The 18341-nt window shown below is 36.2% G+C and overlaps 1 protein-coding gene across 2 annotated transcripts; it reads right to left on the bottom strand.

Annotated features, from left to right (window-relative positions):
- Positions 1 to 1379: 1379 nt before the first annotated feature.
- On the bottom strand, positions 1380 to 3437 carry fam181a.L (family with sequence similarity 181 member A L homeolog). 2 transcript variants are annotated; one of them, XM_018230450.2, is made up of 2 exons: positions 3073 to 3437; positions 1380 to 2930 (listed from the first exon to the last, which is right to left on the bottom strand). In XM_018230450.2, the coding sequence occupies exon 2, from the start codon at positions 2869 to 2871 to the stop codon at positions 2011 to 2013; it is 861 nt and encodes a 286-aa protein (XP_018085939.1). In that variant the 5' UTR covers positions 2872 to 2930; positions 3073 to 3437; the 3' UTR covers positions 1380 to 2010. The 2 variants fall into 2 exon arrangements, with proteins under 2 accessions (XP_018085939.1, XP_018085938.1); XM_018230449.2 differs by having other exon boundaries at positions 1380 to 2933; positions 3073 to 3436.
- Positions 3438 to 18341: the final 14904 nt, after the last annotated feature.

The following is an 18341-nucleotide window of genomic DNA, read 5'->3' as shown; positions in this document are numbered from 1 at the left end:
GTAATGGGATTTTGACAGTTGTACAGTGATTTATACAGTTATGCAGTAATTGTCAACCCTGAAATTGTATGTGATATTGGGAGATTCAGTAAATGGCACTGTAGAAAAGTTGGGCAGTGAAATAAATAAATAAATAAAGTATAGTTTGCAAAGATTTGGACCTATTTGTTGCAGATACAGGGTGAAATCTGAATTCCCACGATGGTGTTTTCTACACAGTGCTATTCCAACAGGCACTATAAAGTGTTTCTGCTGTGCTGTATCCAGCAGGCAAATCACTGACGTAGGTGTTCCCATTCGTAATGCTCTGAAGCAGTGTTTCCAGTGTGCAGTTAACAGTTGCAATATGCAGTAGAGTGTTACAGGGTTTCCAACATGCAGTTAATGTTGCTATTCAGCATTTCACCGTTACAGTATTAACAGTGAGCGAAATGGCACATCTAATGTACATCCCAGTGTTACTTACTGTACATACAATAAATGAATGGAAATTCTAGTTTGTTAGGGAAGTACCAGGGTACAGTGTACTCATGAAGTGTTACAATTGAAGAAACTTTGTGTTACGTAGAGCCAACTGTCCAATTATTTAAGCCATGAAAGCTGTATCCACAGATTGCTTATTTTCTAGTATATAAAACGTGCAATTTATTTGTTTTACCACGAGCACTTTTTTTGTGTGTGTTTGTATTATATTAATGGTTTTTTAACAGTTTGCTTTTCTATTGTTTGTTTACAACTGTGAAATGGAATAAATGTTTACAAGGTAAAACAGCTGTCGAATTCTTGTATTCGATCCTCCCATGAACACCAAATAAAACTGTATCACAGGCTCTGGCAAACATAGAACCATCTGCCTGTTTCAGAATAGTAGATACTGTGTTTATTGCACTGGGGCAGTTTAGCACCTGTCTTAGTGAATAAGCTATCCAAACCCCCCATCTCAAATACAGTGTTCACAGCAGTACAGGATTTCACACATTTAATAGGATCATGGAGTAATGAAAAAGAGTAAGCTAGGCTGAGCAAAAAAAAAAAGAGTAGTTTTAAAATATCTAATTTTATAAAAACTGTGATGATAGTTTTACTTTTTTGACAAATGGAATCTGCTTCAGAAGAGGTTACAAAACAAAGCATTGCAGGAAAGACTTCAAGACCGTTATACAGTGTAGAACAGAGAAGGGGGAGAGGTGGTTGAAATAAGTCATATTTTAAAAACATTGAAACATATCAAGAGGCTAACATAGTTCAGAAGGAAGTATTTTTCAGTAAAATAACACTGGCAAGTACCGGTACTTTTCAGATATTGTAGAGTCTAATACAATAATGTAGCTCATGTGTGGTATCAATAGAAATCAATTCTGTTCTCCTAGCAAAGCCAATATTTTTACAAAATTCACAATGTTTATTTAAAAAGGCATACTTTACTTCTATAAATTAAAAATGTTTAAAAACAATCCTGCTTGGTTTATACGCTGACACTTCCAAACAAAATATGCTATTTCATAATTGAACACATATCATATAAAAAAGAGTCACCAGTTCTAAATAAATTAAAATTTACTACAAAACCATGCTAATATTCTATACAAATATCCTTCTGAAAACATGTCCAGCAAAATGAATCATTTGTGTAGCTTTTCATACTTACATGTAAACAATGCACGCTTTCTTTACAAATTTTCCAAATCATTGCAATTAATTTATAGTTGCAGATTTATCAGTTCTCGCTGTAATGATATAAAGTTCATATTAACATTTCCCAAAAACAAATTATTTAATTTAATTTATATATGAACTGCATGTGGGCAAACAGTTCTGAGTACGAGCAGCTTAAGTTCCTTTTTGTGACAATTGATAAGCAAAAGGCTTGTGTTATTGTACAATATTATCCTCTGCCATTCTGTTCATCAGGTTGTAGATTGGATTTCCCTGATCACCACAAGATATAGTATGCTGATGCTGTGTGTTAATCCAGGATTGAAACAACTGCAGGATCCAGAAAGGTTGGCACTAAATATATCCAAAAACATTAAAGAGAGAGCTATGGACAGCTGGTTTTGTAGGAATTGGTTTTAGGACCACATGTCTATAAATCCTTTGGCCTGACTCCTTACAGAGGTGCTGAATTTCTAAAGTGGGCACAGTGCTTTTACTCCACAGAGTCAAAGCAGTGAATGGGTTAGGAGACAGTTCTCCAGGATAATGTTGGTACATAGCTTGTCCATGGTACTGAAATGGACAGCAGCTACAAGCATTCACCAACTCTGTAAGGGAAGCCACAGAGGGCAATTTTCCAGACTCCTTGTCCTCAGAAGGATAGAAACAGGCAGAGCTGTTGCTTTCATGTGTCATTAAGTTCTTGCCTCTCTTGGTTTCATAAAGAGTTAGTGAGGCATCAGTACTCTCCTTATATATGATATCAGGTCTAGAAGGACAATGTAGTTCCAGAAGACTGGAAGAAGGTCTAGGTTCCTCCCAGAATGATGCAGGTAGCTGCCTCTTTCGCATGGGCACCTGATCAGGATTTCCAGCCTCAGTAATATTCTCTTGGGTACAAGTGACCTTATTAATGTTTTCCTCGGTTTCTAATGCATGTGTGGCTTTTTCACTCAGTCCATTGTTAAGGGTTGTGGTGTTTTGTCTGTCCAGCAGACATTTCCGCAGGTCTACACTTTTGCTTGGTGTGCATCGTGGCAATCTGGAGTATTTCTGGGAAAATCTTTTCAACTGCTTCTGTAAATATTTTCTGTGGTCCACAGACCTCCGACAAGGGGCAGATTTATCCAAAGCTGCTTTGATATCACAAGATGCTAGGTTCACAAAATTTAAAAGTGTCTTCACTTCACTGTCAGATGCCATGACTTTCAACATACCAGATTTCCATTAAAAAAAGTCAATACAGGTTATTCCATTAGACAGTATTATCCAACCTGCTGGAAAAAAATAGAAGCAATGAAAATTAAAGCAAAAAAATATATTGTTACTTCATTATATATATTATGCAACATTCGTTTAAAAATATTTTACTTTGAGGCAAGGATGGTACCTATAATAACCTTAGAGGAAACATACCTCAGCATATCAATCCATTCTTGCTTATTTCTAATTATTCCACCTTTACATCCCAAGAGTACAACTTCACTGTAATCCAGATCAGAACTAATCTTGTTACATTACAAACCTGCAAGTGGAGTCCTCTGCTTAGGAGAAAAGTGAATGAATATAAACTACTGCTAGTTAGGAATCATTTAGCCCAATCAGAATCCATTTTGCAAATACAAAGCAGTCCAATCAGGGAGCAGACTCTCTGTTCCCACATTCTTTTCACTTACAAATTATCACCATGGGGACACCTACAAAAAGACATGCAACAGATACCATCAATTCTCTGCTTTTTGCCCATGTCCCATTTCCCTCCTTCTTCACATCCCCACAATAAAACATGATATGCTCATGATAAGTGAAGATAGGTAGACACTCTTTTTATCTTTAAAATAAGCGAATCTGTCTGGGAGGCTGGAGGTAACCATGCTTGAGTGACATAGGACAATGGCAGCATTACTGCACAGCCAAGCCCACTTTTAACTGGTCAGGGTTTTCTTTTCCCCTTTTCTCCTCTTTTTGGATGAAGGGGTGATGTCAGAAAGGTAAGAAAGAAACAAATCTCTAAAGAGATGTGCAGATATCCATGGAAAGGAAGCTTGAGAGCTCAAGAATCTTGTCTTTATGTTTGCCCCCTCAATTGAGCCACACAAAAGCTGAATTACCCATTCAAACCTCATGGACAAAAGGATTGAGTTGGATAGCACTCTTGCATTTGTAGTCAAACAGTTAGAGACTTAAATCGAGTCGTCATGAAGGAAAAAGACTTAGACAAAGCCCATAGAATTGCCATCAGCAAACATTTTCCTGTGCCATATTAGTGAGTCTCCATGGTATCCCAAGACCTATGGACAATAGCACAGGCTTGCACACTCGACTACTGTCACCTTGCCAACGCTGGCAATGAGAAGAGACAGGACAATCCTCTTAACCCTACAAATGCTGCATGGCTTCTACACTGAACCCACATGTGCATAGTGGTAAGTTTTTAAGCAAGGAAAGAGTTATCAAAGTAGCAATGTATACTCTGGACAAAATGAAGAGGGAGAGAAAAATGCAAATTAAACATCTTCTTTCACTGATTTCATTTGTGCAGGTCAGAAGGATGTCCTAGCAGGTCACAGTTGAACAGAACTGATTTTCCTATACTCTCATTGTACGTGTTACGACTTGTAGGTTCTGTAGAAAACTGTTTCAGAACTGTAACTGCAGAGGCAAAGTGCATTCCAGTATAGTCGCTTTGTACCACGAGGAAAGTATTTCCCATTATTTATGATTAAATCTATTAGAAATTTTAAACATTCCTTAAAATATATGTTTAGAATTAAAGGCAAACCTTTATGTGTCATATACAGTATTATATATATATATATATATATATATATATATATATATATATATATATATATATATATATATAAATTTTTTACTTAGTCTAAAATGGTACCGAAGTGTAGACATAAATATATTTTTGTGAATATTATTCCAGTTTTAGCACTGACACAGCAAAAAACAATTTGGGCAGCTCACTCATATTCGTATGATGGACCGTAAAAAGAATTACGGGCCCTTAATTTCATTAAGGGCCCTCAAATGAACTATGAGTAAATTATTATATAATGAAAATCTCAACAAAATAATAAAATAAAACTATGGGACTCATTTACAAAGACAGGTGCAAGTATTAGGTACAAACATGTATTCATGTGCAACTGTACTAAAAATCCATAAACAAAGCAGTAGTACTAAAGCTTTTCAGGTGTTAATGTGAATACGGTGGAAGACATAAGGCACAGGGGTGCAAGGGAGTCCTGTAGTTTACACCTAAAATGATAACAACAAACAGATATGGGTTGGGGTGCGACACTGGGTATTCCTGGGGGCCCTGCCTTTATCAGCACATGTATGACCAATTTAAGAATGAGTGGCATTGGCTGCTCCTTTGTACATTTAGTGGTTCATGTGAGCATCCTGGGTGTTAGGGAAAATTTGAGAGGCAATTGTGGATTTATGTTACCTCTCGTTAAGTGCAGCCAACCACACATCACATGATTTTCAGATAAAAGGCTGGTTTATAAAGCATCCGTACAATGCCTTCAGATTTACCAAGCTTTTTTTTTCAAGATGGAATAAATTGAGCTTGTTGGAATTGTTAATCCTCACATGAACTTGCTGTGGGGATTAAAGCTTCAGAAGGCCATTCGAGAACACCATTGCAACTGAACTCTAACACCCTATAGAACAGAATGGCGTTTGCCAGTTTTTGACAAGTTGCGACAATTTGTAAATGTTGCCATTTAATAAACGCTTTCTTAACTGCCAGGAATATTTTCCTTACAGTCAGGAAACTGATTAATGGCTGAGAATAAATTCTTCAAGGATCCCAAGTATGAATATTACAGCCCCTAAATACCCCAAAGATGCAGTGTGAGATCAATAAACACACACACAATGGGTTTAGGAAACCATATTATTATGCAATATTTCCAGTTGTGATGAGCTGAGCCAGGACATCTCCTTACATGCTGCAAAACATAGCACACAGCTGGATGGTAAATGATCATGTAGCATTTTGAAGTTGCACCTTATTTCATAAAGAGCAACCATGGCAGCTTGTCCTGTCTATCAAGAGTTTCTATGATTTTAATGAGAGATTGACAACTTCCATGTTATGCCAAATGATTAATGCCAGTCCTGTGTGTGGGCTGCTTCTTCATGCTCCAAGCACAAACAGCTCTCCAGAGGGCTTTCTACCCTTTCAGCAGGTGCAGAGTCTGACTGTGACTACAGTTATGCTAATTGTATGTCTGCCAGAGAGAGGAATGGAAGTCCAGGTCTGTGCAAGGTCAGACTATGGCTGGAGTGTACAAGCTCCTCATCTCTATTGTTTCCTTGCTCTCTGTCCATGTTCATCACAGTGCACATTTGAAAGAAACAACTAACAAAAGAGCTTACCACCCCTCTAGCTTTTGGTGCATTTTGATGAAAGCAGATAAGTGCATCATGCAGACAGCCCAATTCTTTCTCCTCACTGTATATCAGTCTAGCAGTAATGCAACTAAGTGGGCTCCAGAATCTATATAATTGTCTCTACGGAATTCATTACAATCAGTTTGTACAGGGAAGAGAAGTTTGAAAGTCCTGCAGCTCATTAACATACACCACAATATTCCTATGGGATGAAACTGAGCATTCTATTTATCAGGATAAGGAAATGTTATATAAGAAATGATGTCCTTTGCGATGTTCACTTCCTGTTCAGCAGCTATATATCTTTACCTCTTAGTTTCTGCTGCATTTTTAATGAACGTAATGTCAGGATACTGACAATACATTATTTTCTCTTCTGCTTCTGGCAGTCTAGTTATGACATAATAAAGAAGGGTTAAATCCAAAACCCCTGAAATTTGCAGCACTACTAGCCATAAAGAACCAAGTTCTAGAAGCAGAATGTTAATTAATTTATATTACTCAGAAAATGCATTGGCGCTGACAATTTATAAACACAAACAATACCATGATTACATGATATTCATTTTTGTCAGGCCAAGGAAACAACCTTCAAATTAACTTTCCTTTGCACAGTTTACTTCCTGTTTCTGACTGGTTGTAGTGTGGTTTTGATTAAAAGTAAATCATACAAAGGAAAATTGTTCCTGCCTGCTTAAAGAGCCAAAAGCAGAAATGGATGTGGATATTCTTTATCTTAACAAGGCATAGAAAGAGGAGCTATGGAAAGCAAGGCAACAATTACAGAAACCGAAGTTTGCAGGAAAAACAAAAAGATATTCAATGTATTTATTATTATTATACAGAGAAAGTTTGCCTGATGTCCAGAATGATGACATGACATGTTTAGATTAAACAAAGTGAAAAGTACTGGCACTCTATAGCAATTGCAAAGGGGTTACCCCCTACGTGTTTATTAGGTCAAACAAATGCACAACGTTTCGGGGGCTTGCCCCTTTGTCATGTTTAGATTAAAGTCATGGATTCAAGCACAATCTATGCACAGCCCTCACCACCAGAATATTGCTGGTATTAGAACAGAATAATAGTTAAACCTATAACTGCAGCATGCCAACTCGTAAAGGCTAACCCCATATGACTTTCCACCTGAGGAAGATCTTATAGCACAAACCTTTGTGTGTACATTATGGTACCTAAACCAAGCAAGTGTCTTAGGTAAATTAATATTGAATCAATACCAATTAAGATTTTTTTTTCCCCGCAGTATTAATACCCTAACTGAAGAAAAGAAAGGAAAATGGTAAATTTGGAAAGTTTGCATATTGTAAAGTTTAAACATTATTTCTGGTGTGTGGATCCATTAGAAATTATCATCACAATTACGCAACTTACAGTAGCTCTTTCATGCCAACTTTTTGCCCCCCAATAATTTGAGAAGATGCAGGTTTCATGCCCCTCCTCATGTTGTGCAGGGAAGGAGAGAGAGGAACTGGGGCTCACCACGTGTGTTCTTAGGCTAAATTTGCACAAATTGCAAATATGTACCTGACTGGACATGGTTGATAGATGATAGAACAAGATCACGTATACACGTTCTTTGTTGCACGGTCACGCAATGGAAATGCCTTTTAAAACAGGGCTTCTACCAGAACTGCCATTATATACAATGGTACAAACCCAAGTGAAATTGCCATTTTGAAAATTCAAATATTAAGTTAATACAATTTGCCTGCTCTGTTATAAAATAACCAAATGGAAAGTTAAAAGACATTGATTAAGTGGCTTGTGCTCCTGTGCAGCAACTCCTTGGACCAGAGCATAATTTGTATTTTGATGTGAGTAGATTTGAGTCTTTGAATAGATCACAGGCAGTTAAGCTATGATAGGGGAAGAGGAACATTACTTTCTAGTATGTGGATAGTTTACCTACCAGTATATCCAGACAAGAAGTGAGATGAGTTAGTCTTACTAATAGAGGATGAGATGTTTTACCTTAGAAAGATGTGTCATTCTATAGCCTCGAGCAATTCTAAATTACACCTTTAGCAGAAAAAGTTAAAAAACTTAAGAAAAACCCTAGAGGGCAGTGAATAGAACATGTTTTAGATCTCTCTCTGTCTATTTTAAAAGTTTGCCATTTGATAAATCTTTCCAGCAATTTCACAATGTTTGTATTTAGAAGGATATTTTCTGTAACATCCTCTCTCCAGCAAGGCAACTCATTCATGCTCTCCCAGCATTGTTACTTGAATAAGAAAGGCATCCAGTGGCTGGGAAGGTTGTTAGGGGAAAGGAGATGGGAGCGCAGGAGATAGGTATTTGTGGGAAGGTTCCTGCCATTCAGGCAGATGGTGGAATGAGTTACTTGAATAGCCGGTGTCAGTCTCACAGAGAGAACTTTACAATTCAGGACTGTGCCGGTCTTGTGTGATGAATGTCGTTCTGAAGCAGGCTGCAAGCACAATGCAGCTGGCAGTTTAACCCTACACCTTCTGGGTGACACAGAGCAGCAGTTTATTTCATTGGTCATTTAACAACAAGTAGTCTGAAATTGTATTTTACTGGTAAATATATAAAAGCAATTACTTTTTCCTGTAAAATGGGCAAGCCACCCCCTAAATAAATAAATATTATGCATCTGAATACCATTGGTAAAATTAAAAATAAAAGAGTACAAAAACACTTTTCTTACATGAAGAAGCCTGTTCCCTAGAAAAGATGATTGCCTTTTTTTTCTACATACTTGCTCTACTTGATCATAACTTTTACTCATCAAAACCAGTGTGGTTCAAGTTTAAAGGGCCAGTCATCAGACTAACTTGAAGAGCTTGAAAATAAAGTAAAAAAAAATAAGGGGGCTAAATCCTATACAACAAAGCATTTGTTGACCTATTCAACGAGTAATACAGCATCATTTTTATTCAAGAGCTATAAAATGTATATATGAGCTAAGGCTTGGATTGGAGAGGTGTGCTGATTACCAAAGCCAAGAACATGGGTGACAAGAACAGAAAAACAGTGGAAAGAAAGAAATCACAAAAAAATCTGTGTACTATTTATCAAAGGGGTGGTTCACCTTTATGTTAACTTTTTGTTATAAAATGGGCAATTGTAAGCAACTTTTTAATTGGTCTTCATTATTTATTTATTTTTATAGTTTTAGAATTATTTTCCTCTGAGTATTTCAAGCTGTCACTGACCAACATCAAAAAATAAATACTCTATAAGGCTATACAGAGGGGTACTTACTAAAACTTGAATTTAGCAATTTTTTTAGTTTAAACAAAGTCAACCAAACTTCCATCCAAGAATCTAAATTTATCAAAAAAGCAGCTCAAAAAGTCGGTGCAGGAAAAGTCTCAACAAAATTGTGCAACAATTCAAATCATATACATTTTTCACCAAATCGCACGATTATTTTCAAGTTGTTGCCCAATAACCCCAACTTTTACTTCAGATTATTTTACGAAACCCAGCACAGATCACAATATCAAAAAACATCTTAGAGGACATCTGTCATTGACTTTTACATGAGCTTGACAGGTTTTAGCTGTAGTATTTTTGGATTAGGATTTTTAGCAGCTTTGCAGTATAATAAATCTCTAAAAATCTGAGGTTTTTTTCTATAAAACTTTGAGTTTTCCCACTTAAAAACTCGACCAGTAAAAATCGAGGTTTGATAAATAGGCCCCTTATTGTTATTGCTCCTCTTTATTACTCATATTTCTATTCAGGCCCTCTGCTATTCATATTCCAGTCTCTTATTCAAAGCAATGGAAGGTTGCTAGGGTAAGTTGGTCCCTAGCAACCAGATTGCTGAAATTGCAAACTGGAGAGCAACTGAACTTAATTACTCAAAAACCATAAATAATAAAAAATGAAAGCCATTTGCAAATTGTCTCAGAATTTCACTCTCTATATTATACTAAGGGACGGACATCAAATTGTCTCAGAATTTCACTCTCTATATTATACTAAGGGACAGATTTATCAAATTCAAAAAGACCAACCGAAATTAAATCGAAGTTTTTTTGGCCGAATAGGTCAGTTTTCGATCAAATGGGTCAGTTTTCGATCGATTTCAAATTGTACGAATCAAAATAATAGCACATTTGAATCGTACGATCCAAAGTTTTCCCAAATAGGTTCTAGGAGGACCCCATAGGCTAAAACAGCAATTCATCAGGTTTTAGATGGCGAATGGTCAAAGTCTAATTTTTAAAGAGACGGTACATGATAAATTTCAAATTTTTTTAAATCCAATAGAGGTCCAATTTTTTATTCGAAGTACACAAAAAATTCTCTTGAAATTCGAATTTTCTTAATTCAAATTTTCACTTCGACCTTTGATAAATCTGCCCCTAAATTAAACGAAGTATGTATCATAATTTATATGGTAAATATTAGCAGTACCATGAGAAAGGTGACTTAAAAGCATATTCAGTTTTAATATGTCAGTATTGTTTACCCAAATATCTCTAAACAGACAAATCTGACCTGTTAACCTTCACAATGTCACAGTTATATTGACCATTACCTAAATAAATCACTACCCACGTCAAGAGCAGCCTGTGGCTTATCTCTGCTCAGAAATACAATCTCATACAGCATGAAGCAATGCACTTTTTACTGAATTATACACATGTTCCAGATTGCTTTGGATGTAGTTACTAGATATAGATATAGATAGTCAAAGTCAGTGACAATGCTGTTGAATAAAGTGACTAAAACTAAAATTTGCTACATCAATGCTTTATCTTGTGCACCTATTATCTTATACACGGACACAAAGATTTTCTTTGATATTTAAGCTTGCCAAGAATGATTGGATCTGAACGCCTATAACTAAATTTATACTTGACAAAAAGATAAATCTTCAAGGTTATCATTTACATGGGCCAAACTGATCTTTGCACTCAATATGATAGTAGGCGTTATGTGATATATATATATATATATATATATATATATATATATATATATATATATATATATATATATATATATATATATATATATAGTTCCACAGGTTGCCAGCATCTTTTTGCAATATATATATATATACCTAAACCAAGTCATATATAATAATAATAATAAAAATAATAATATATGCATAGTTTCCATTGCAAAAATGTTAGACTGTTTTCCATTTCCAGAGACCCTGGTGAAAGTGTTATGGAAAATTCTGTTCAGCAATGATCAAAGCACAGGAACAGATACTAATTTTTATATTTAGAAGCTATAAGTTGTTTTATTTTTGTTTCTCAGTGCTTTTGCAAGAAAAGTACATGTGAACATTTTTGTGATTTATGCAAGCTGCTACGTTTTAGGATTGCAATGCGAAGAGGGGATTGCTGAGTGAGCCCTGCAGATAAAATTAGAGAGATTATGCTGTCCCTTTTTGTATGATGTAGACAATGCTGATATGGTGAGTTAAAAATGGACACTTTACCCTTTGTGTGTTTGTTAATTATTTTAAGAATGATATTAAACATGAATGTAATATTTATATTTTGCCAAGTCTCAGCATTGCCTATACAGAAGGGAGAAACTTGATTTCCATACAGGGTGCGCAAAAGGACTGCGTCTGAGACTTGAAGGGCAACTTGGGGGGAATGGGGATGCCAAAGTGAACCATAGTCTTCAAAACCTGGAGCTTTGTGCCTAACCCTTTGCTCTTCCATCATAAATGAGCTTGTCCGCATGGCTGCAAGTTTAGGAGCATGATAATAACAACTTGTGAGGGTGAAAATATAAATTGCAAAATAGAAAATGATATAATTCATAATGTACATTAGTGTTCCCGTATGCAGATCCACACTCAAGGCCCTGCAGGTCTCCAATTCAGTAACTATACTTACGGCCACGAGGAGTGCCCAAGCAGCTTTCACACGTAGCTCAAGAATGCAGCCCTGAGCACACAACTTTCCATACATACACGCAGTGACATATAGTCCTGTTACAGCTCCTGTTATAGCTACACATACAAAATCACACATACGCTGCCTGATACTTGCACAGAGTATTACATACCTATGCCGGAATAGACATGTAGGTAGCCCTGCTCACTGATATCAGATAACAGCATCATGTCCATAAATTCTTCTAGTGAGAAAGGCAAGTGACACATACAGCAGTATGGACATCTCACTGTATATTTTATTATACACTTAGCAATTCTTGACTTTAAATTAATCAATTTATTAATATATTAATTAACTAGTCTTGTACTGTATATACCAAGCTAAGTTTGACACATTATTAGATGAGTTTACTTTGTTTGTGGCATTGTGTTTCTTCATGGATGGATGTAGCTTTTATCGTGTCTGACTGCTTTGTGATGCAGTCCTCTATGCTGATATGTGACCCCATTATCCCCTTCTCAGTTGTATAAAGCAAACTGCTATGATTTACTAACACAAACCTGTCTTTAACTTAGCGTCTAGGCCACCTGTATTAAAAAGAAAACAAGTGCTGGAACGACTTTCCAATATACATAAATTAAAAAATGTAAAAGTTATTTGCAAATTTAATTGCAGCGGAAAACAGTACTCATTTATCCAATTCTCTCTGCGTATGACACTTAAAACAATGTAGCAAAAGTCGGTTTTCCTCTAGGTCTGTAAAGCAGCTACATTGTTTCAGGAGAGAGAACCAGAAGTACACATAATATAAACAGCCATATAGATATTCCATTCAATAACAATTATGTTTGCAAAGGAACATCTTTAAGTAACATATATTGGAAAGATGCTTAGATTTGTATTTTCTTTTATAATTAAAAAAAACAAAGTTTTGGGTAGGAAATTCCCTGTTATTTGATACAATTCATACATGGAGTGACTGAGGTGCTGCCCAATGTCAGTGAGAAGACCAGCCCTGTCTTTAACCCCTGTGACCTCTGCTGCTCTCTAACTGAAGAATCATTCTGACAAGTAGGGATTGGGAGGGGGTAAAACTATGTAATAAAAGTCGTAAATAGAAAAGAAATTGTATATATGAATAAAATGTGCAACTTTGCATTCACAATGTAATTCTTCATAGACAGTTATTACATTACGAATTTTACGATATGCACATTAGGGTTCAGGTTCGGTTTGGTATTTTGCCAAATCTTTCAAGAAGGATTTGGGGGATTCATCCGATTCCAAAATAGTGAATTTGGTGCATCCCTACAAATTTCACAATTCCGTGGTATCATAGCAGTATATACTTATATACGTATATACGTCTTCGGATAAAAAAAAGATTGCAGAGAGTTTTGCCCCTAATATTTTTTTTATTTGAACAAAATAGCACAGCCCTGCTAATAAATAGGATTGGATCATCCCTGGCTAGTTGTTCACATTGATCTATTCATGTTTTAGTCTTGTTCATCTTTTAGTGAGGTTGCTGAGATTTAAGGGAAGTGTAATTGACTGAGAAATTCCCATTTATCAAATGTATTTGCTGTCAGTGTGCTAGAAACTCCAATCACTGAAAACAATTGCTGGCTACTAACAGAAAATCTTTTAAAAGATTGCCTTTAAAAAAATCTTCCTCTTAGCAATCATATACAAAATTCAGTCAAATGAATGGCTTATTTTCTTAGGAATGGCTGTTTGGGTTGACTAGGATTAACGAATATGTAAATCTTAAAAATATGAATGTAAATTCACTCAGCATGCATTATTGTTTTTGTTTCAAAGCTATTTGTACTCATTTAGGAGCAAGCAGATGGAGAACACGAGTATGCAACTTGTTGTAGTGGAACACAGGAAAGATCCACGGCAAGGCAATGCAAATTGAAAAGCCTGTGTGTTGCTGTGCCAGGTCAAGCTGGCCGGGCGCCCTAGGCAACCTTGCCGACTACGTCACCCCTGCTCAAGCGTGTGCGCCAAGGATACCAGAGATACTGGCAGTAGTGGGGGACACAAGACTCCGAGCACAAGCACGTGTGTTTGTGTATGAGTGGAAGGCATGAGCCAAAGAGATAAGAGAAGCTGTTAGAGGTGGGAGATGGCAAAAGAGGTACCTGCCTTTGTACCCTAGGCACGTGCCTATTCTGCCTTCCCCTAGTTCCGACCCTGTTGTGTTAGAGCCCTTAAGCCAATGATCCCCAACCAGTGGCTTGCGAGCAACATGTTTCTCACCAATCCCTTGGATGTTGCTCTCAGTGGCCTCAAAGCAGATTATTTTTCAATTCCTGGCTTTTAGGCAAGTTTTTGTAGCATAGAAACCAGGTGTTGCTCCCCAACTCTTTTTGCATTTGAATGTGACTCACAGGTTGGGATGTCCTGCCTTAAGCAGTTTATAAACTGCTAATAAAATGAATTTCACAACAACAGCACCCCCTGTTGGTAAGTTATTCCTACTGTACAGTCAGAAAACCTATTCAGAAGGAAACAGAGACCTGTTCTGATGTTGCTCTGCTCAAGGAAGAGATCAGAAATCTTAGATAGCCTTTCTCACTTCTGAGTTTAGAATTTTTCTTGATTTCTCATAAATCTGCTGCTTAGCATGCCTTGGCCATAGCAGCATAGGCACAATGGAGCTATTTAAAGAATGCCCACAATGATGCCCATGTACTTTGAGCACTATTAACAGTGGGATGGACCAGTATTGATACAAACAGTAGCTGGCATTTAGCAGCAGTTTTTTTTACAGTGACAACTGTGGTGACTTGTGCATAGTTTTGCGATTTTGCACACTGTCAAATTAAGTAAATGAAGCCTATAGTTCATTTTACATAATAAGTTTGGTAGGTTGAAAAAAGACAAACATCCATATACCTTTCAACTCTATTTTAACCTGCCTGACTGCTTGTTAATCCAGAGGAGGGCAAAAAAACATTTATAGCCTCTCCAATTTGCCTCAGAAGGGGAAAAAAAATTCTTCCTGACTCCAGAACTCCTGACTAGTCCCTGGATCAAAACAATTTTCTTTCTAGCTTTATACATACATCCTGTGCATTCTTTATATTAATTGACGTGAATGATATCTAAGAGTACTCTGACTGCCTTCCTTGGTTCAAAGTTGCTGGTGTACCACTTAAGCATAGCATTGCATAGCCAAGCATTCATTGATTTCATAAACATACAAAAACAGCCTATATATTATTAAACAATTGAGTAATAGCCACTTCACAGATATATACAGCCAGCATCACTTCACTTATCTTGGCCTATTTTAGGAGAGACATTTGCCATTTCTTTGCATCTGTGGCACAGAAATTAATGAAGTAAAAGGAAATGAGGGAAGCAGCTAAATTCTGGGCATAAACCATAAACACTGGAGCATGGGAAAAGCTACTGAATGTTTGACCTTAGCATATTTTTTGTTACTGCTATATGCCTCAGTTAATGCATGGAAATTTATTTGGCATTCTATGGAAAACTTTAATGTTCAAAGGATAATCTAACATACCAGGATTCTAGGAACGTAGAAAAAAAACTTTCCTTTCGTTACACTGAGCCATAGTACTACATCATAAAAGCTATATGCACAAAATATTGCCTAAATATATGGGATCAATGTTACCAGGCTCATTTACTAACACAGGTGCTAAATTGCAATAGCATCCTAGCACATAGCAAGCAATCATATCTTTGCATTTATTTTCTAACTTGTATTAGACAGGTCAAACCAAATTGCTGACTGGTTCCTATTAGTACCTTTACTATTACTGTACCTTTACCTTACTACTAAGTTGATATCTCCACATGTAATATACCAGCATTCTATGCAGCTAGACCCTGTATTTAAATACAGATATGGGGCATGTGATGCAGAATGCTTGCGATATGGGGATTTCCGGATAATGGATCTTTCTGTAATTTGGATCTTCATACCTTAAATCTACTAGAAAATGATGCGACCATTAAATAAACCCAATAGGCTGGTTTTGTTTCCAATAAGGATTAATTATATCTTAGTTGGGACCAAGTACAAGGTACTATTTTATTCATTCAGAGCTTTCTGGATAATGGGTTTCCGGATAGCAGATCGCATACCTATGTAATGGAAGCTAAATATAGCTTTGCTGTTTGCAATACTATTTATGAATTGTCTGGTAATATTCTGATGTTTATGTGCCACGCTAAGTCTGTCAGGAAATGCAGGTGCCACCGTATAAAAAGGTTATTTTTTATGGGGAGTGGTATATGAGGGCATAGTCACATTTCTTTTGTATTTATACAACTGTAGTGAAACCAACTGGCCCACTGCATCAACTGGAACAGTCACAACATTACATGCACATGCACCAATCAGGTAGGAGAGTGGTACTCAACCTCCCCTTAAGTCATCTACTGGATTTAGCCACAATTGTTCAGTGGCAGACAGGTGGGGTTTTTGAAATATGCAGAATTTTTTTTTTATGAAAATAAGGCCCTGCGAGCTGCCCTCTTATTAAGTATAGCGAGAGAACAACCAGACAGCAAGAACAACAACAACAAAAATGTTTTGTGTGTGGTATAACAATATTAATATTGACCTGAGTGTTTTTTTTCCAACTTTATATCATAAAAAAACCCCACAAGATCAATGTCTGACTTGAGGAACTAATATCCACACTGGATAAATCATAGCTAAAGATATCAAGCATTCATGTATAAAGATAAAACCATATCATTATTTATTAAAAGCATCGTACAAATAGACCCGAACCCTTAAAACCATTAGGTCCCAGGGAAGGAGGGACCGTTCCACTGATCCAAAACTGGAAAGTTTAGAACTATTACGTCTCCAAGTAATCGAGATCTTGAGAAAACCGTTATGATGGCAAAACAGTCGCTGAAGTGATTTATGGACCAAGGTGAGGCAGGGCTCCTCCATTTCTTTTAAATCAAGTGCACTGTTGCTGGAGATGTCAAATTGAGTGATGGGATCAGTGGTGACCGCTTATGACTTTTTGCTGTAACTTACACTTACACTGTAACTTCTGATCTATACTATTGACAACACTATATTTGGGTTAACCTTTTGGATCTAACCTTTTATATCAAACATAATCAGCTCTGCTGCAGCATTAGTTTGCAGTAGTTGTCGATTAACCATCATTAGTCTTAAGCATACAGTACGTTTACCATTTTCTTACGGCTGCATGTATAACCTGTGAGTTGGTCTTCCTTATGTATATCTGAGATTAACATATAGCACCTTCTTTGTGGTATGTAAAACACGTGTGGAGGCAGATTGATTAAAAAAAATCACTCTTTTTATAAAATGCTTGCCTGAAGAGTCAGAGTGGTTAGTAGCTAACTGATTTAATTATTGGGAGCTCTGTTGTTTATTTCAATTAATCTCTGGATGAGCGTAGGGTCCTTCTTTATAAACTTTCCCTGGTACCTGATGGTTTTAAAGGTTAGGGTGTATTTTTAATGGTGCATCTTATAAATACCTAAATTGTTTTATTTTTATACATACTGTATATATTTTAAATCTCTGTCTATGATTTAACCTGGGTAGCTGTTAATTCCTCATGTCAGACGTTGCTCTTGAAGGTTTTGTTTACAATATATTAATGTAGCTAAGAAAACAGAGATGCAAATTTATTATAATTAGAAATGACTGATGTTTTCTGTCTATTCTTATAAATGCTAATAAAAACTATTGAAACATAAAATGTTGTTTCTTTCTATCTTTGTGGGTTTTTTTTAATTCACTTTTTTATATTTCTATTCTGCTGCCCTTTCTAGATATAAAATACTCACTTCTTACCAAGGTCGACATTGACTAGTTGCTAGAATGTAGATTCATGATCAGGATCTATTTTTATTGTAACTATGATTTTTAGTTGCATATTAATTCCCATGTTTTTACATAATGCCTGTCTATTATGGAAAGTTACTATCTACCGTTGCAACTTTTCTCTAATCTATAAACTATTAAAAAGGCAAAGGGGGATTGCCAACAGCTGTAAATGTTTGTATTGATACTGTTGTTGTTTTCCCTTTTCATATTACAGCCACCAGAGGGATGCAGTGTTCCACATAGAATAGAAAAAGAGAACAATGCTTTCCTACATTTTCCCTTTTATAGCTACTCATGCCTACAGTGCCTTGTTTTCTTTCAGTGTATTCTTTTATTCTTTTTTTTTTTTTTCATTGTTCAGTTGAAATATTTATACATTTGAATTTGAGAGACTGGATGGTGCTTATGGTGCTGATTCTAACATGAAATAGAGAAATAGTAGAAAAATAATTACAGAGGTCATTATGAAAAATAATTTGCAAGGTGCCACTGTAAAATGTATTTGAGGGGCAAAATACTGTGCAGCAAACAGCTAT

The sequence above is a fragment of the Xenopus laevis genome, chromosome 8L (genome assembly GCF_017654675.1).
Source record: "Xenopus laevis strain J_2021 chromosome 8L, Xenopus_laevis_v10.1, whole genome shotgun sequence".
NCBI classification, from domain to species: domain Eukaryota; kingdom Metazoa; phylum Chordata; class Amphibia; order Anura; family Pipidae; genus Xenopus; species Xenopus laevis.
The sequence above is the reverse complement of the archived record's forward strand: the minus strand, read 5'-3'. Positions and strand labels throughout refer to the sequence as shown.

What these genes read in the sequence shown, in the direction of transcription:
- fam181a.L (XM_018230450.2), bottom strand. Translation starts at nt 2,871, where the DNA reads ATGTTGAAAGTCATGGCATCTGACAGTGAAGTGAAGACACTTTTAAAT.